The sequence below is a fragment of the Typopeltis vanoorti genome, chromosome 13, assembly GCF_054136105.1.
Source record: "Typopeltis vanoorti isolate ZY-2024b chromosome 13, IOZ_Tvanoo_1.0, whole genome shotgun sequence".
NCBI lineage: Eukaryota > Metazoa > Arthropoda > Arachnida > Uropygi > Thelyphonidae > Typopeltis > Typopeltis vanoorti.
Genome location: NC_143561.1, coordinates 93,160,035 through 93,181,393, shown reverse-complemented (window position 1 = coordinate 93,181,393; position 21,359 = coordinate 93,160,035). Strand labels below are relative to the sequence as shown.

Genomic DNA, 21,359 nt, shown 5'->3' with positions numbered 1-21,359 from the left:
AGACGAGATTCGAACACACCAAGTACAGCCCAAGTACATCGTCGTTACCGACTGAGCCCCCCCTTTTTTTTTGTAGAAACGAAGCCATCGTTCTGAAGTCGGTAACGATGCACGCTTCTCCTTTTTGTAGACCAAGCGCCATGGAAGTTATCACGAAGTTACACAGGTATTAAAATTCAATAGAGCTTTCATTTAATGAATGCATCCTTATGTCGTATATTGCATCAATCAACGTAATAACTTTTAACAACCAACATCTTTAATGACCTGTCATCAACATTTTAAAGGTCTTAAATGAGCATTCAAAAAATACTGTCGTAGCTCTCCGCAACTTATAGTCACCAACAGGAGAGCAGATACTATCACAGTTTTCTATGATTCTATCGCGGCTTTCTATTACTTCACCTCGCTGCTGTTAAGACCAAGGATGACGTAAATTTTCGGCTAAGTCCACTCAGAGCACTTCTACTTGACTACCTTCCTGTAAATACTGCAATAAAGAGCCGACACAGATCTTTGTTCTCAAGCTGAGAGTTTGCCGTTCGGCATCCTCTTATCTTTAATCTCTTCTGGGGCTGCATTGGGATTTTTCTAGGAAATGCATGAATCAAGAGCCTTGCCAAGAGCAACTTGAAAGCAATTTCTCTTAATCTTACGACTAGAAAAATATTTCTTGTGTAACGCGGAAAAGCATTGCATTTACTTTCGATGTCTAGAAATATAAAACTAAGAATTTCAAACCGAGCGAACAAAAATATGAAATTCCATTTCCGTGCCCTGACTAGTATTAAGTTTTTCTGATCTTATGTGATCTTATGTGTATAAAGATTTGTATGTTAGGCAATAAGTACATAAGTAAAATATTAAATTGGTATGCGTTTATTACGTAAATGGGTTATTTTCTATTTTCTATTTTAAAAACTGTCTCTTGAAATTTTTTATTATTTTTATAAGGAAAGCCAGATTCTCTCTCTGTGTGTGTGTGTGTGTGTGTGTGTGTGTGTGTGTGTGTGTGTGTGTGTGTGTGTGTGTGTGTGTGTGTGTGTGTGTGTGTGTGTGTGTGTGTGTGTGTGTGTGTGTGTGTTTACCCCAAATAACTTTTGAATCCATTAACTGCATTAATAAATTTTCAAATGATCCACACACACACACACGCACGCACGCACACACACCACGCACGCGCGCGCGCGCGCACACACACACACGCACACACACACACACACACACACACACACACACACACACACACACACACACACACACACACACACACACACACACACACACACACACACACACAAATATTCAAATAACTACTACGACACACTATACTTCCGAAAAACTTAAACTGTACACATATTTCTTGACAAACACTACACTAATTTTGTTAATAGGAGTCATTTATTATTAATATTATTATTATTATTATTATTCATCGAGAGAGAGAAAGAGTATAAATCACCCAAACCAGATGCACTCACTATCCCTAAAGACAAACTATTCCAATCACTCACTGTGAGAGAAAAACCTAGCTCTTACCACTTTGTCGACTGTGAACAAACTTAACTTCCATGGATGCTCCCCCGGTGTTTTCTCCCCACCTTCCATATAATGAATAATTTCATCAGTTGACATCCTATAATACCCATTCAGAAGTTTACAGACCTCTATCATATCATCTCTCTTTCTCCTGTTAACCAGAGTCTGTAATCCACATAGTCTCAATCTGTCCTCATAATCTAAATCCCATAATCCGCATAATCATCTTTGTAACTCTTCTTTGCACCCTTTCCACAGCTTCTTTATCTCCTTGGAACCAGGGAGACCCAATCTGCGCATAATAATCCAGGCGCGATTTTATCAAAGCCTTATAAAGAGGCAAAATGACTTCCTTATCCTTACATGCCAAGATGTAATAGTACCAAGATAAGCTGTTTCTCAGCCAGTAGCTTAGTCTGCATCCAACATTCCAAAGGTGTTCTATTAAGATGAAGATGGAACTCTGTGCATAAAATTCCATCCTCAAATCAAGCTATACAAATAAATTTTGTCACATCATTTTCTTGATGTGACAAAACCTGATTGGTTGGGCGGGTAGTTAACACGTATCCCTTCTCCAATCAACAGGCTGCGGGTTCGAATCCCACCATGGAATGGATTTTTGTAATTGTCTGTGATTGAAAAGGTGAATTTAATCTCTCTGTGTTTGATCCCCACCCCCCCTCCTTTATTTCATTAATGGAGGCGTAAAGGAGACTGAAAGTGTTTCGAGTTGGGTTTCTAGAATGGGATCTGCGAATGATGAAAATAATAATAATAATAATAATAACCCTTAGTTCATCTACGGTACTAACGTACTATAGGTTTAAAACCTTTCGTGGACTGGAATGACATAAAATAAATTTCAAAATGTTACAGTAACACCAACAGTATCACATGCGTAATAAGCACTGTCATGTTTTCAGTCTCCTTTACACCTCCATTAATGAATTTTCTTTTTCTTTTTTTTTTTTCTAATTTTTTTTTAAGCACGACTCTATTTGTTAAAAGTGCCACAATAAATACGATAGCATGTTCATCAGCATTTCCCCGTGTCGGTACTACGACCAAAGGTGAGAATCCACATCGGTAGAAGAAGTAGCACTAGACAATTACACGTCCGCTATCAAACAACACAATGGGCATCATTCCTTAGACTTCTGCAATACTAGCCATCAATAGGAAAAGATGCACAGCAATTTGTTGCTCCGTATCATTCAACGTTTAACGGAACAAGTCATATTCTTTCTACTAGCACAGACTGTACTAGTGTAAAGAAAGCGACAATTTCCATGGCAGTCACCAAGTCTTTTTACACCATGGTAATCGTTATGGTTGATGACTGACTGATGCAGCCGTCCTTCTGTTAAAACTGATATAGTGTCGCTCTTTATCTAAGTATCCTACTAATGTGAATCTTGATTCTTTGAACTCCTGGCTAATCGTGAAGTGATTGAAGTGCAAAGGATTTTTGTACACCATTCTTTGATCACGAAGGCTCTCTACATATTTCTATCTGCAGAGAGCCTTCGTAACTCCGTGGATATCAATACTGTCTAGAATGCGAAGAACTTTTATAAAGTTTTTTTTTTTTTTTAAATAATCTGAAGTTAAGTTTGCTTGTTTCATATGGAGCTGGCAGGGAGTTTACTCTCGGAAACTAGAGTTTTTCGTCTGGCAAAACAAGCAAACTGACCAAAGAACAACACAAAATTAACATATATAATACAGTGGCCTTAGAGCTTTAAAAGACGGGATTCGGCCATAATTTCAAGCAACAACTTCTGTTTTGGTGACGCAGCCTCCTACCAATATCAAACATTGTTATAGCATTATTGAATACTACATCTCTTTTGAAACTCTTTCTACGATCACAGATTGTACAAACATATATACAATCGACTCTATATCTATCTATTTGCCCTATGTAATAATAGCATATAGCACGTGAGTAACGATTGATATATAGCTATCACAACATGTTTCATTCTCAAACACCTATTTCCATTTTTTTTTTTTTTTTGAATGAGTGCAAAACTTGCATGCTAGAACAACGACTGCAAGATGCCAATCAAGCACTTCGTACGTCACACAACTGCAATTGTAATTGAAACAGGAATGACAATAGACACATAGAGCTACATAAAAAAAGACATATGGTGTTACTGAAGGTGAAAGTTTTGTAATCGTTGGTTTTAATTTTTTGAAAAATTACGTCGCAACAACTGAGGTCAATGCAACATAAGTACTGAGCAAATTAAGTTCTGTAGAAGAAAAACCTTATTATCATCTCCTCCACTCCCCCAAAAATCTTCATCCTTAATTGGAACTTGAAATCATTACGAACAAGGGATGCATGTGTGTGTGTGTGGGGAGGTATGGAAGAACAACTGCGAAATGGAAGAACCGATTCTTCTGAACTTCTTTTCAAAAAAAGCGAAATATATTCATACAGAATTCCATTTCTATGAAAGCCTTTCCATGCAACCAATTATAGAAAGAAAATTTTCATCTCATCTTATATCAAAACTTCCCGTGTAGTTTGCCGTCATGGCATCAGATCAGTGAAAGAAATGTGACATATGTTCCATTCTAGAACTTTTTCTAGACTTTGACTTTCTTCCCACTTCAATTGATTTCCGAGTTAGTCAACATCTGGCACAGAATAAATAAGGCTTTTACCCTCAAGAAAGAAACTCGAGTTTCATCTCGCAACTCTCAGAAAAATTAATCGCAGCAAACCCTTCCCCCCACATGAAATGTGTATGATTCCCACCCACGAAAAGTTGTAAACCTATAGGGTGATCGTATGAGGTGTGACCTACCGCTTAGCATCAAGTATGTACAATTTATATATCAACGAATATACTAATTAAAAGTAATGAAACATTTTATTGTCCTATGTTATTTACATTAGACTATTGGCAGGATTTGCATATATTAATTGCCGAATGTAGTCTCGATGTCTCGAATGAATGCATCAAATCTGTTCGTTGGGTTAAGTTCGCGCCACCAAGTTTCAATGAGGTGCCTTGGCAGAAGGTCGGAGGTTGTCCCATGCATTTTTCTCAACGATCTCCCCACAGCCTTTCGATTAGCTGGGTGTGTGTGTATGCTTCAGTTACTGGGATTTGAGTTTCTAAGCCTCTGTAAGCCAACCATTCTCAGAATGGAGGGTGGTTCTAAGTGCAACCTCCGCCGTGATAATGGAGTGAAGAGTCTGTCTATCTCGCCGCTCTACCACAAAGAATGGACGCTCGATAATCCGATCAGAATGTTTCTGGACCAGCCCCAAATCCAACCCATGGCCCTTCCGTCCTTCTGTCATAATTTATCTGTCCGAGAGGCACTTCCTGAAGGAGAGCTTTCTCGTAACTACCAACACCTTCCACAAGTACAGTTTCACGGACCCCGAGAAGCAATCTCCGTCGATTGCCTTTTCGCTTTCCTCGCAGTAGAATTTCATCCATCTGAATAACAGTGCCAGATCCTCCCATTTTATCTCTCTTCTCCTAAAGTCGAAAGAGGACATCACGGCAGAAGTTAAACCAGTCTGCTATCGCTTGGTGGCAGTGACCAGTAAGTTCTTCCACTTGTGCAATAGACAGTTCGCTACAGAAACGCAATCTTCAAAATACTCCGTACAGAAAAGTTGCTGTGAGCTCGGCCACGGCTATCGAAGTAAGTGAAGAAGTTGTTGAAACGACGAACCGATTGTGTTGATTGGCATCCTTTCCTCTTGCACTTGAACCTAGGATAGTTGGTGACGGTCCCATCTCGCTTTCTCTTCTTTCAAATGACCATCTTTGTCTCTCCTCCACATCCCAATCTTGTACACCGAGACGTAGCAGCTTCATCTTGAAAAACGCCGTTCTTGAAGCCAGATTACTGCGCTTTCCTCACTGTTGATGATTGAGTAAAATACTCGGCTTCGCATCTTGACACTTGCTGTCCCTAGAGTAGATTCTCGAGTATCTCTCCCTTATATATATATATCCTTGATATGTTTCATGAATTCACAAAAATTGTAACCTGCTTATTATTCCAAAAGTGGAATATGCACATATCCATTTAAATACGTTCTGGATTATTAGCTTGTAAATATAAAATTGTACTCTCCTTTTTGTGAATAAATATTACAACGGAACAAAGAAAGATTTAATTTATTTATCTCTACATTGCTGAGATGTCGCAGCATTTTCTACTATAACTCATGACAACAAAAACAGAATGAGAAGGAAAAGATAAACGTGACAAGTCACATCATGTGCCGGGGAATTTCAGAAAATATGCCTGTTTTGTCTTAGTTGCCTCAGTAACTTTCTATACACAATAATTTTTTACTCGAAAAGAAAAATACCCTTTTAAGTTAGTTGTATTTACAACTAACTTAAAAGGTTCTAAGATTCTAAAGAAAAGCGTAACTTCTTTTTTTTTATCCTAAGCTAAGATTTTGTATAATCAATAAAATTACTTTGAAAAGCCAGTTTTACATAAACGGTATCCTGCACTGCATAGGCAAGTTGATTAAGTTGATATGCAAGATTATGCTTTTAATTTGAAATTAGTGGCTAGAAGAAAGGCAGAAAGTCATTATCATATGCTTAATAATTCTTTGTTCCCAAAATGCTTTTAACATTTTTTACAGTGAGGGAAATTAAACCAATGATATACTCAACATTCTTCTAACAATATTACAAGCCATTTCCATTACGAGAATATTTCATATAGAAATATTTCAGCACTCCCTTTGAATAAGCGCGCCCAAATTTGAAATAGCAACTATGTAAAAGTCAGGTCCTACACTAGAAGATTCTCTGCAAAAAATCTGGGAATGTCTGTTGTTAATTGTAAACGATATTTTTTTACGTATTGATTTTATATCAACTGTACTGTGATAGCATGTGGCTTATGTCTTGCTTATGAAATCCATTGTTGCTATTCTATATTTTAAATTGAAGTTACATTGAAGATAATCTGTAAATTTAAAATCGAAATACCTCGTTATTTAAAACAGTAATAAACTTTCTTCGGTCTATGTGTTCATATCGTCTATGCCACAAGTACCACTTAAAAATAAATCAAACGGTTTAGGAATGTTTAAAGTAAGCGTGACAGTTCAGAATATTTTATTAATTATTTTATTAATTATGTTGATTTACATATGCTACTTCATCCCTTACTAGAAGAGAAAAACATCTTTTTCGCTTTTAGTACGTGAAGTACGATATGCAGTATCTAACGCACCACATATCGTGAACCTATTCATAAGAATGAAAAACACACGTGAGACCATTGACTATGAAACAAACTATTAATTATCTCACACTCTAGTTATATATGAGCGCCTCCGTAACTCAGTTGGTTTCGACGGAGCTGTTTGGTTGGAAAAACCTGGATTACAATCCCGTGCATGACGCGAAGAACTCTTATCAGGACTTTTCAATTAAAGCTGAGTCAGCTGGTCTCATACGGGATAGGAAGTTTTACTCCCAGAAACTTGGGGTTTTTCGTCCCCCAAAACAGACAAACCGGTCCCATGAACACACACACGCGCGCACGCGCACACACACACACACACACACACACACACACACACACACACACACACACACACACACACACACACACACACACACACACACACACACACACACACACATCTCTAGACACAGAATACAAGGGAAATCACTTTGTTCTATCATAATTCCCTAATAAAAGTAGCATTGATATCACACCAGTCATTGGGAGAGGAAAAACTCGCACACAGTTATATATGAATACAAAAAATGTATCTCGAGATAAGGAAATAGAGTTAAAATATGAACATAAAAATAATGAATAGGATTTGCAGCGCGTAGAGGAATTAGGAACCTCGTAATATTGTCTACCTTGACAGATATCGAAAAAGTGGTGTGAAATGTTAGAAAACTGTTTTATTTATTTATCATGTATTTCAAAAGATTTATTTATATTATATTAAACTGTATTTCGCACTAGTTTTAAATAAGAAATTTAATTGTACAATACTTTTGCAAGGAAAGTATGATTACAGGAACATTTCTTCAGAATACCATAAGGTATTTGATGGTTGCAATGATACTGTTTACTTTGTATGAAATAAATTTAATAGGGCTAGAAATAAAATTAGTAAAAAGCTAAATGATTTGCAATTATAGTAGTACCACTGTTCAACACGTTTCGAAGTCAGATTTTTAACAAGAACAAAAAATGGTTCTTATAACACAACGCCTTTTTATGAGCCTAGAAAAAATATTTTCTACTGCAGACCAACAGAACAAAGTTATTTCCAAATTTATCTTAGGTAACGAGCTATGCCCCAAAAGAGGAATAAATAAAAACTGAAAAGACAATATCATAAAACTTATAAAACTGGCTTGTTAAAACCCTCGAATTCTTATTCAATGCGTTGTTCAACTGGATTACAAACTTATTCTCTTTCAGCTTCAAAAGAAATCAAAATTAAAAGAACTGTACAGCTATATTTTTGAAATCGCAATAATATCACGAAAACCATTATAAATCCTCGCAATTGCCTTCCTGGTTAGCAGAATGGTTAATATATACGCTCTCCAACTAAGCTTCGAGTTCGAATTCCGCTACAGAATGGATGATTGTAATTGTCTTTAGGTAGGAGATAATTTCATGGTCAATGTGAGACCACTGTTTCGCTTATTGAAGGTGTGAAGTGGCTTGAAAAGTTCCATGTTTGATTTCTAGAGAAAGGCTTCCGGATTCTCTAAAAAAAAAAAAATAATAATAATAAAAAATCCTTAGCTCGCCTACGGTCCGTTAATTTTCTGAAGCTGTTTTAATTTTCTGTTCTTACAACAGAGGATTAATTTATTTCATTTATCATTTTTAATATGCATGAACTGTTATAGCCACATGTTATAGCCCTGTTATCCTACCCTACCTACTCTCTAGTATAAGAATTAAATAAATATTCCGTATTTCAACTATTAATATGTTCTGGAGTGCAATATCACTTCAGAAATAGTCACTTCTGAAGTCCAATACAGAATGGAGTTCAGAAAGTTCAGAAACTTCGAAGAGAATTGTCTGCAATTTTACATATTATAGCACAAAAGTAAGTACCATTCAGGGATACATATGTCAATAAACTCCAGTATGGTACTAGAGAAGAGGAGGAACCCAACAGTGAATGAGAAGTTTTTGTTGTTGTTGTTCATTCTCATATTTCATGAAACATACGATCGTCTTGTTAAGGAATTATACAAGTTTTCCATGAGTAGTCGACAAATTGAGACGACGACTCCTGCAGCGACTTCCGCTCTAGACATGTCAAAAAAAAAAGGGGAAAAAAATTTTTTTTTTCCATTATACTCAATTTTACATGATCTTGGACCAAAGCACCTATAAACTACTTCAACAATTTCCCCCTAACCAGACCAATAAAGCATAACATAATTTAAGAAACAGATTTTTGGAACTATCACCTAGACCTCTAACCGACAACCTTATTTCATCTTAAGATAATGTCAGTGTAATTCAGCTAAAAACTCCCTGCATTTCGAATCATCTTTCCCTGTTAATTTTCGGCTGGACTATTTCTGATTTACATTACTAAAATGGTATAAAAACTAAGAGACAGTTATAAACTTTGGTCTTTGGTTTATGTCTATATCACCAAAGAAGATATAGACATAAACAAAGAAGCATAACAATTTTAAAAACATAAAATCATGAATATAAAATTGAAGCTTTAAATTTGAAATTCAAAAATTAAAATCTATGTACTAATAGGGCGTCCAATACTTATATGGAAGGTAAAAACATTCGCATTATAACAGAACCAAAGAGAAACTTTTAGAGTTTTATGACAGTGTGTATTTTTTTTTTTTTTTTCAAAGAAACGGAGCTACACGAACAATATAACAGGATTTATCTCATAAGATCTATAAAGCGAGATTGGGATTGGTTGGCATTAAAAAAGTTGGCATCATATACTCACTTCCGGCAATTTAGGCCGGAAGTGAGTATATTATGTGGTTCAGAAACAGATTGTGCTAATTGATCTGTTGGTCTGTTTTGTGAAAACAGAATTAAGCCAGGTTTTCGAGGTGAGGAGGAAATTCTACAACTTCTATACGATCACGGCTAATTCACCTTTTTGTTGACAAGACCTTATAAATGTTCTCTGCGTTCTTAGTAAGATTCGAATTTTAGATATTTCCGATTAAAGAGCATAAGTCACGTCATAAGGGGAGAGAATTTATTGTTATGTATTTCACATTTGTTTACAGCATATTTCAACAACACACACACACAGAAAAAAAAGCAAAAGGAGAATGATTGTTGTAATTCTAAGCAAAAAATATATCATCGACACAAAAACTCCCTTCTTTATTTTAGTTGATATCGCAAATAACTAGAAACTATGGCAAATGTTTTCCCCAATTTTCTTTTCACTTTTTTCCTGCGAAAGTCAATGTTTAGAAATGGCGTTTTCTTCAAATATCGATTTAGATCTAAGAACGTGTCTAGTTTTTACAAAGGGTGCATTTTTAACACGGGAATTCTAACAGCCGTCAAAACTTTCAGACCACCACCGACAGTAATTGCACGAGTCAAGTTTTACATTTCGTGCGAGCAAGCATCCACGGAAATCGGAACAGATCAGTGAAATCTTTAACACATCGTAAAATCTATCCTGAGGTGGAATTACAGATGCGCAGATGACATCAGACCGGCCCGCGTAGCAGAAGCCTTTTCGTTACAGCAATTTACCGAACACTTCGCCAACTGGTGTGACATTATCGATAAAGAACGTCATGGTGGGGGGGGGGATGTTTTAGTAGCAGCAACAGCACTCAGGAGAGGACCTTGCCCTATTTTGACTGCACTTAATTAGAGGGAAGACATCGAAAAGTCAGTGCGTTCACATGAGAGAGCCGACCAATTACTGCCCTGTTATATAGAAAGGGATGGATCATGTGACATGAAGCACCAACTGACGTCACGCCGAGTGCGTCCTTTCCTCACCGCCTCCACGCTTCAGAGCTACGCCACTAGCGTCCCAGCCGCAGGGAGTACCAACAAGGGTACGACGTTCGTGCCGTACAGCGAGGCGGCCCTTGTGTTGCGTTACGTTGCGGTGGAAAGCGGCATTGCTTTCCGCTGAGCTTTTGGGCTTCGTGGTGTTTTTGTTATGCCACGTAGCCTCAACTCATCCCTGATGAAGCCCCTCGTAGTACTCGCTCTTCCTGGTATGTACCTTGTGTACAAGATCAATGAGTTCAAGAGACACCAGCAGGAACAAAATAAGAAGAAGGTTACCGAAAAGGAACTGGCACATCTCAACCACAAAATCGTAAGTACATTTTCCCTCCCATCCCTCTTGTTGTGTCTAGAGAAGAATCACTATTTTATAGTGTCGATCAAAGTTTTTAAAAAAGAATCTAATGGAATGCGTTCGGTTCGGCTTTCTGAAGGTGGCTATGGTGACCACAATTATCGACGGTTCTTGTCCGTTTTTTTCTTTTTCTTTGTGTGTGTGTGTGTGTGCGTGCGTGCAAACTTCACTTCTTTTGAAGGAACATGCGCCTCTTTACTGAAAGATATCGACTGGAAAGCATCTTTCAGGCAACAACAAACAGGATGCCACTTGGGGGGTAGTACCTGAGTTGAATATGTTGCTTAAAAAGTATAACATGCTGCAGCCGGGACAATGGGTAGACTACTATGAAAAGATCATGCAGGCCTTCTTTTCGATATAGTTTCCATTTGCACATCGATGAGTTAATGGCTGAAAAGTCCAGCTGAACTCGAGGACTGGAAACTAGAAAGGCGTCATAATTTTAAAACCAAAAATGTCTGAAAAGTTCTTCCGACTACAGTTTCCCAATAAATTTAGGGTTTGAAGATGTTTACATTTAATTTAATTTTTATGTTCTGAAAATGATTAAGTTGATGGAGCTTTTAATTTTAAAATAACCTCTGAAATGCACGACGAATACAATTTAATTATTCTCTTATATCGTGACTCAGTGTGTTAATGATATCAGCTCATAAGTTTCTGCAATACACTGCATAAAAAACTCAATGAATTGTTATTAATTATTACGAAAACTATATAAAGCTTGCAATAATTTGTTTTACGCAGGATCCAGTGTAGGAAGAGTATGATTTCGACGTCAAGATATAAACTTGCGTGTGAAGAGTAACAAACTCTATCATCTTCTTTTAACCAAATAAGAAACTTCATCCCCGCATGGTCTCAGGCAATAAGTTCAATTTCATAAATATAAATATATAACACAGAATAGCATTTATTTTACGTCACATAAATAATTTCAAGTAATGACTTTGAAGGTTAATTCTAAAGAGAAGCGAAGTGGATTACAATATGACTGATGACTTTATAGCAACTCCCAAGAGTCATAAAATTAAACAGCGTAACACCAAAAGTGATTCGCTTTGCTCTTTTTTGACTGCCTCAGGAATGCACTTAATGACACTTTTGTAATTACATTATTATTCCTTGATAAATAGGTTTACTAATTCTCTTTCATTTTGAGAAGATGTACACCAAACAGTCATACGGCTTTATTTGCTTCTTCGGCTTGATGAACATTGTTCATTAGTTGAGATAGAAGGTGCATTTACAATGAAGAAGTTAATGGAGATAAATATGAGTTTCTGGAGTCTTTCGTCCGCATCGAGAATGCCATGGCAAGTTTTAATTACATTTATAATTGTTATGTTCCATTTGTTACATTCCTTTATGTTTTATCAATTTTTCATCTTTTTTAAAAATGATTTTACAATTAGGACAAACACGGCTCTTTCATTACTTTTGGATTTCATGACATAGTTAACATAATTCTCATATTTTTGGTTAGCTAAAAGCAGAAAATATGTCTCTGTCGGTTATCAGTAATCTCACGGTTGTAAAGAGAGATTCGAATTCATTCATCGGGAGAAGGAATTTTTTTAGAATTTTTTCAAGTGAGGTTGAGGTCCGGAAGCTCCACTTTGCTTCTTAAAATTCTAATAAATCCCGACGTATTTCAAATTCAGTGAATACAAGATTCCCATTTTTACCAAACCCCCCCCCCCCAAAAAAAATAAAAAAAATTTCTTTATTACGAAACAGAACTTCACTATTAGGATAGCTACATAACTTGGTTTATCATTTATTAACAGTGTATTAACAGACATAATACACTGGTCTCATAGCCTTACTAGCTTACTCAGATATAGATTACATATTCAGACAGTAATTCCAACCAGTCTCATATGAAAATGGCAGATTTTCCACTCGAAAACTTTTGTTTTGCATCCCGCAAAACAGAACAAACCAGCCAAAGAATACAGAGTGTAATTTAATGTAGCGTTGTACTCGCTTCATATTTTTAAAATGTTTCTAACTAAAGTCTAGATTAATGTTATGATTAATAGGAGTAAATGCAAAAAGAATGTTTGATCAAAATATTTTATTCAAGGAAGACATCATTCATCATATGCACTTTTCTTTCATTACAAGGCAAATCATAGTGGTGGACTCTTCCTGACATTGATTTCGCTTCTTTATGCTTTTAATTTGATTCTTTAGAGTCATCTTTCTCTTGGAGTCAGCTTTATTTATTGAGAAATAAATAAAGCTGATGACGTCAAATGAGTTCAGCGGGGGGTCAATAAGAATTAACTCGTTAAGAAGTGGGGGGGAGGGAGAAGTGAGGATAATGATTCCCATTTGTTTTACCTTCTTAATGTCCCTGGATTAGTATTAATTACTTTAACAAGATTAGTTTATATTACTTAGAATAGCAGTCTCGTAAAATATTTCACACCTTCCTCTATCTTTCCTAGGCATCATTGAATAATTGAATATCGAACTGAGCTCAAGTGACGACTCTCGATATTTTTAAAGAAATTGAATAATTCATAACATTTGATACTTTATTCAATGCGTGAAAAATACATTTTACTTGATTTGTTGGTGGTATTTCGCAGTGCTGTCTGGACAGCGGATGCTATCTTAATGCTAGAGAGAGAACTCTGGCGACAATAATCGATACTGCAATAATAATCAGTTTTTAGTACCGGGATGCGCTCGATGCTTCGTACCCCACCAAAATAACATTTCAGAATATTAATAAATAAAATAATACAAATGCAAAAGGTATGCATTAATGAAAAACAGGTAAAGGATTCTATACCTAGTGGAACATAACGTGAGAACTTTAATAACGGCTTTTCCCGAAGGTGAGTTAGCCAGCCTCAATATGGGGAAAACGATTTAGAGGAGTTAAATCTTGGAGTCATTCGTCAGTTTTTAATTTCCAGTCCAGGGCTTTGATTTAAACACAGAATCAAACTGTAGAGAATATAGAATTTTACCTTTGCAATCAAAGACTATCATTTGGCATAAACGCATTGCAAACTGCATAATCATATTATTGGCAACCTGCCAATAAACATTGTTGGATTTGCCCTTGGCATACAGTTATTACTAAAAAAATTATGCTATACGACTTTTTTTTGATAAATTTTTATATGTCATGTAAATGAATTACTGGTCATTAATTGGATACTAAAAATAAGTAAAAAGCAAATACTTATCGACTATTTAGAAAATATTGCTCGAGGAACTGACTGTAGAATAATGAGAACGCATGTTTCACAATGAAGTACCTTCTGCTAGAAGAATGAGCCTACAGTGATTCACTAGATCCAAAGTTCCAGAAATAGACACACAAGAAAATGAGAAAGGAAGAGAACATGTAACATTCACTTTGACTATAAAAATAATAAAAAAAAGACGGAATCGAACTTTCTTTTTATAAAGTTTCATTAAATGCCGAAAACGGGGCAAAAGTATCAATAATACACATAAAACTAGACATTTTCTATTACTCGATCCGTCTTCAGACGCAACTGCAAGATCGATATTTCTCTTGACATTGATCACCGTTCTGGAGACGAGCAGAGACCATAGTTTGGATGCAAGCCAAAGGAAATAGAGATGGAAGTGAAATCTGGATGAGTTGAATACAAAGGAAGAGGGGATAGGGGACAGAAATTCCATTTTGAGTTATCGCAAATTCAATTTATGGAAAAATATTTTTCTCATTTAACTTTCTAATGGCGGTTGGATACAGTGAGTGAAAACTATAGAAATAACTTCTTGTCTGTATCGGAAAGTGTCTTAAAGTATAAACAAAACGAAATATGTATTACACTGTATTTGTGGATTATATGTTCTTATATCCTTATGTGAGCTGATAAACGAAACACGGCTGATGGTAATTCTGAAAGATACCGAAAAAGGGTGTCCAATAAAGGTCCCCGTATATGTTTCATACCAACACTGAAGTGCGAGAACGAAGACAAGTTACGATTGACAGAATAAAGCGTACTTTTTATAACCATACTTTATTATCATTTTACCTGTTTGCTCATCTATCGTTACATCCCTTGCCATCTAGAGTTCTTGGATTTCATAACGGCGATAACTGCGTTAACGATCCCACACTATATACCAAAAGATATCTGTGTAACGGCTTGGTTCGCGCACTAATGACTTCGCCCTGAAAGGCCGTTGGAGTGCTGTTATTACGCATTTAATTATAACAAAGCGACCGGGGTTGACTTTCACAATTTCCGTGAGTGCAAGTTCTAAAACTATCATCTTACGGCAGCGGGATTTCTTCTAGAGATTTAGGAATGTATTGTACTACTACTGGTATGTTTCCTTTGTCATGAAGTTTAATAACTACATGGTATCGGTTTCTTGATGGAAGAGTAAATTCGGTATCTATTGTGGATATTTGGAAAATGAGAAAGAAATCGCGTAGCTGGTCGGTGCTGTTTGTATATTAACCCAACACCCAGCACTCATCCAGAGAATGGGAGTTGAAGGCGTACAGAAATTCCTTTCATAATTTCTACGTGCAGAACTATTACCGGAAATGATGAGAGAGCTTTTTTTTTTCTTCTTGATTGTAAGTCACTGATGACTAATAGGGGAAAAATCGCATTCTATAAAACAAATAAAACGTGAATAGCGTGTGTCTACTATTCAATCCTCACAACGCAGTTACATACTATCTAAGAAGTAGTTTATTGGACCATCGAGTACTTTCGAGTACAAGCACCATGGACCATGGACCATCGAGCACAAGAAGTGCATTTATTGGACCATCGGGCACTTTTATATTATACACTTATATATATATATGTGTGTGTGTGTGTGTGTGTGTGTGTGTGTGTGTGTGTGTGTGTGTGTGTGTGTGTGTGTGTGTGTGCAGAAAGTTTTTTTTACCTTGGGTATGTTATGTATTAAAGATACCAAGCAATTTTAAATAAAACTTGGTTTTAATCCTGTTTCCCAAGTAAGCAAACAGACAAGTAAGTCAAGTTTGTTCCTGCACGTAGTATAAGTCAGGGCGACTACGCACTACTTTGCTTACTTGGTAAATAGGATTAAAACCAAGTTTTATTTAAAATTGCTTGGTATCTTTAATACATAACATTAAAGTAAAAAAAGGTAAAAAAACTTCCTACATCTATCTCTCATCCTGAGATTTTTAATTAAGAAGGTCAAAGCACCTTGTGGCAACTTGTTTAGGTAAAATTTATAAGCTCTGTATTACTTAATCCGCGGGATTTTTTAAGCCTGGCTCCCACTGATGACACCTCAATAAAGGTCGAAACCGGTTAGACGCTTGGGTGATGAATGGCAATGCTGTAGCCCGTGAAGTTTTAACTGAGGCTCGGCTGTTGCTGTCACCCAGGGCCTGCGTGGTGGGGTAATGAATGTCAATGCTGTAGCCTGTGAAGTTAACTGAGGCACGGCTGTTGCTGTTACCCTTCCAGATGAGCAAATGAGTGTTTCTGAGTTTCTGACTTTCTGATCCTGCGGGTCGCTCATTATTGGATGTTTTTAAGAGTTTTTAAGAGTTTTTGGAATGGTATCCCCGCACTTAAACAAAGGGAAACCGGTCTGGTTAATGGCACCTGCCTTTAATGTACAGCATCATACATCTCCGCTAGGGGATGTGCTTTGCATTAAGGGTAAATACCAATGATAATGATCAAAGCTTATTCCATCTTTATCACGAGTTGCCTGGACTTGCACTACGTGCAGGCGCAAACTTGACTTACTTGTCTGTTTGCTTACTTGGGAAATAGGATTAAAATCAAGTTTTATTTAAAATTGCTTGATATCTTTAATAGTTGATACTTTATAGAATAGTCGTATCATGTGGATGGGTTAAGGGTTAGTTACACTCCGCTAACAATGCTCTATAGACCAAATATTGTCTTTTGGGGCCACTTTCCAATAATCAGAATGGTATTCTCACAGCGAGAGATAAAATCACTTATGATCTAAAGACTTTCACAAACATTCATGTGACGATAAGATTAAAATCCAGGACAAAGCATGGATTGGAATTCTGTAGGTTGGCAACAAAATGACGAAGCTATCCAATTGTACAGCGACGAATGGACAATGGATTTCCAAGTTGGGTTTCCAACTTGGAAATCCACCAGGCTGTCATCTGTTCACAAAATCAGGTTATTTCCTGTCAATTTCATTCACCTAATGTTATTAGTGGAAAGCAAGAGACCGTACCACAGGGAAAGAAAGTATGAAAGTGTGGAGTGATGAGTTCTGTTTCATCAAAGTTCTAAATTATTGACGGATTGCTCACATTACAATGCATTTTAGGACTAGCATTGTTCTCGTGCACGAGGACGTGGTCTCGCGACCGCCATAGCTGAATAGCAGAGAGTAAATATCAGAAAGGTTGTGGATGAGGTTGACATTAAGATGAACAGGATCGTAGTGCAATTTATGTTGATTCTAAATTTTTTCCTCCCAGTACATCATAGCATTTGTAAATAATTTCAGATCTATCCCAGTTTACTGAGTGTACAGTGGATAGATTATCATTGGGATCAGAAAAATTAAGCACATGATTGTATAAGGCCGCGGCCCTGGTTCTACCATAGGTACATCTCTGAGATGCTCTTCGATACGAAGCTCGATTGATTTTTCTGTTTGTCCGTATTATGGGGAATTACAGCCACACCAAAAACATCAAATTGTAATGTTTAGGTTTTGCTGGTCGAAGCCAGGATAGAAGCTTTGTTAAAGGTGTGGGAGAGGAGGGAGATGAATTAGGTAAGAATCTTATATTTCTTGAGTTTTTTTCCCCCAATTTCTTAGAAATATAGTTGATATATGGAATAGTGATATAATCTTTCACATCATTACTCTCTTCAGTACGATGTGAAGGAGAATTAAGCAACAGTTTAGAAATCGACTGTTTACGATAACCAATCTTCTGAAAAAATGATAAAAGCTTTAAATCTTTGGCGATCTCTTCTTGAGAGTATGTGCACGGTTCTTAAAGTAGAAATAATACCAAACTTTTGAGGTGGATAATGATGGGACTGAGCATGAAGATATCTGTTGAAATGTGTAGGCTTTCTGTAGATGAAGATTTTTAGTTTTTCAAAAGAACGAATAAGTTTTACATCAAGAAAAGGAAGAAAACTGTTAGTTCTCTGTAAATTTTATCCTAGGATGTTAGTTGTTAAGATAATTCAAGAATTCTTGGCGTGAATCTGGACCATGGCCCCAAATCAAGAAAACGTCGACTATATTATCTTTTCCACAATCTTGGTTTCAATGGAAAGGAGTTTGTATGTCTTTAATCATGGAAACAAAGAATTAGGAATTCTTAATGTAAGAATTAAAAGAAAATGTAAAATCTTTTAATAATTTTGCCAGATGTTTGGATAACTTATAAGTTAAGTAGGGAAGTCAATTCCAGTGGCGCACTCAGGATTTAATCTTGGGGGGAGGGACGAGTTGAGTAGGCGATTTGAGAATAGACATACGACCTATGACTGAGCATCTGCAGTGCTCGCCAATACATGAAACCCGTGATCTCCTCGTTCGCCTTGCGTTCACAGCGACCGTGATTCCCGAGAGCTACAGGGTATTCTCACGTTATGTGACCGCTAATTCATAAGTAGTATAGAAACAGAAGACACGACACAACATAAATTTAAAAAAAAATTAATTTTAATTAGGAAAAGATATTTGTAAAAATTTTCTATTTTATTTTCCCTTTTTCTTTTCTTTTTTTTTTTTTTTTTTGAGAACATGGGATCCCCCCCCCCCCTTGGGTGCGCCAATGGTCAATTCCATCTACAATTGGTCTTAGTGGAATGTTTTCTTTGTGTATTTTTGGAACCCTAAACATGCAAAGAATGAGGGAGTAATAACCTCCTAAAAATTAGTCATGAAGAGGTTATTAGACGGTTCCTATCCTATTCTATCCTAATTTACGCTCACGCGTAGACCCACTTTATTGTGTAGGCATTCGGAACCGAAATTCTACGGAATATTGGTTATTCCTTATTCCTGGAGATGTTCCATGTCTGTTGAAGCGTGTGTTCACGGGAACCGGCTTGCCTGTTCTGGGGGACGAAATACCCTAGTTTCCGGTGGGAAAAAACCCTTTACCACCGTATAAGACCGACTAACTCATCTTTCGTCAAAATATATATATATATATATATATATATATATATATATATATATATATATATATATAATATGATACTTCTACTATATTATTTATTTTTCTATTACCTATGACTTGCTTTTCGAAATTTCCATTTGATTATAATGGAAATTTCCGAAATCTAGACGTGAGTAATAGAAAATTAAATTTTAAATTTAATCAAATTATCACCAGGTATCGACATAATCTAAGGAAAGTTCAGTGCTAAACATCATAGAATAGCTTAAAAACAACTTTTGCATCATTCTGATGAACCTGAAAATATTGAAAAACAAAAAAACTTTTCAAGAAAAGACGAACAAGAATGAAAGAATGAAACAAGAAACTGTACTCAAATAGAATCGGCCATTTTTATGTAGCCAATCACTTTTCATCTTATTCTAGCAGCGTTCATTATTTGACGCATATTTCGAAGAGGTAATTGTTATTGTTAAAGGATTTCTCAGTTGGACAGTTTACGCAAAACTTCATCATTATCAATGATTAGTAAGACTGATTTCCTTGGATCAAGAAACACTTGGCAGTCATTTCCACTCTACTAGAGCTTCAAATGCTACAAAAACAATGACGTGACCGCGGATAATATATATACAAAAAAAAAAAAAAAATCATCTGTATGGATGACAGTGAATAATGGTTAGTGGTTTGCTGAGTTTCCCCTGAGTGATATTGACGCATCTGCTTGCCTAAATCCCCTCCCCCAACACACACCTTTTCTTTCAAAATACATGTAGTTGAATAGTTATTAAGGATACATTGTCATAGATGAGCTTCCCAGAAAACGGAAGCACATGAAACTCGTTTTGTTTTTGTCCAACCGTCCGTATGAAATTTATTCCTGGGCTCTAGCTATGCAGATTTTATTGAATTCCTTTATTTAGAATCCTTACATGAAAACTATTTGCAGAGACAAAATTTCGTCAAATTATATACAGCAATATATTCGTTCTGGCTAAATGGAATTCAGTTACGGTTTACATGGGGAGGGACTATTTTTATTGGCAATATTTTGTAAAACAATTCAATGCGAACATTTATTTTTAAATTAAAGCATTATTAAAATTCCATTTTGTTAAAGTATCGGTGTTCTGCTACATAGAAGATAAAGTGAAGTGTGAATTAGGTAGTTGAAACCTTGAAGATGCCTAAAATAGGCACGGAGGCTTGGTAGTACTTTATGTACAAAATTTAAAGTCAAAATTTACTTGTGGTTCTGTAATACTAAAGGAACATAATGCTCTTGAATGAAATATTAAAATCACGGAGTTGGCAACGTAACGAAAACGTACTTGGCTACGAAGGGAAAAATGATATAGTATAATCATAAGAAATGATTTCTTTTCGTGAAAATATCCTTATACTGAGCATTATTGCAAGAAGATTATTTATTTGCATAAAATCGATATATCACGACAGAACGTTTATGAGCTAGTCGTTTATTGACGTGCAAATCCAAATATATTTCCTACTAAAGTTCGAAATGTTACAGCCAGCTCTAGCATAACGATTCCTCTCGTAGGCAAATTTCTTTTATTGTTTTCTACTTTTATGAGTTATGTGACTGAGGAAATATAAATGCGGAAAACCTAAGCAGCCTGAAACAGATAAGCTTCGATGTGCTACTGAAGTTTATTGTAAAGATTATTTTCAACTGCATAAAATACTCAGTCATTGATAAAACATAAAAAACATATAATGGTAAGTGAAACAAACAGTACAGAAACAAATCAGTGAGAAAATGCATGGCATCATGGAAAATCTGAGAACATACTTAAGCTGTAATAATTTTCTGGCAGAAGGATGGTAGAATATTGATCAGAGTTGAAAAATTGAACTATTTTCCCAAAGGAAGTTTGTTATTTGTATCTATAGATAATACTTTTGAACAGGACAGAATTGGAATAATTGTAATAATTCTCAGAGCAAAGAAAAAACCCTGTTAATTAGCTTCAAACTATCACGCACTTCATCATATCACTTTAGGATTATTATTATTATTATTATTATTATTATTATTATTATTATTATATAAGGTGCCTCCATGGAGTCAAAAGACTCATCGCGGGAGACCCAACATTGACATACTAACCGTTATTCACACAATACCTGTCATACTTCCCCTTAAACTCATTCACAGATGAAGCATTCACAACCACCTCTGGCAACGCATTCCACCCATTTACAACCCTCCAAGCAAAAAATCTAGTCCCAACACCCTTGTTAACCACA

At 36.1% G+C, this 21,359-nt stretch overlaps 1 protein-coding gene across 1 annotated transcript in view; it reads left to right on the top strand.

Annotated features, from left to right (window-relative positions):
• Positions 1-10,617: 10,617 nt before the first annotated feature.
• Positions 10,618-21,359, top strand: part of LOC150100371 (uncharacterized) — a 207,428-nt gene continuing 196,686 nt past the window's right edge. Inside the window, exon 1 of the mRNA XM_090402291.1 lies at positions 10,618-10,894. Within this exon, the coding sequence (XP_090258417.1) occupies positions 10,733-10,894 (162 nt within the window). The 5' untranslated portion in view covers positions 10,618-10,732. The remainder of the gene's footprint in view (positions 10,895-21,359) is intronic.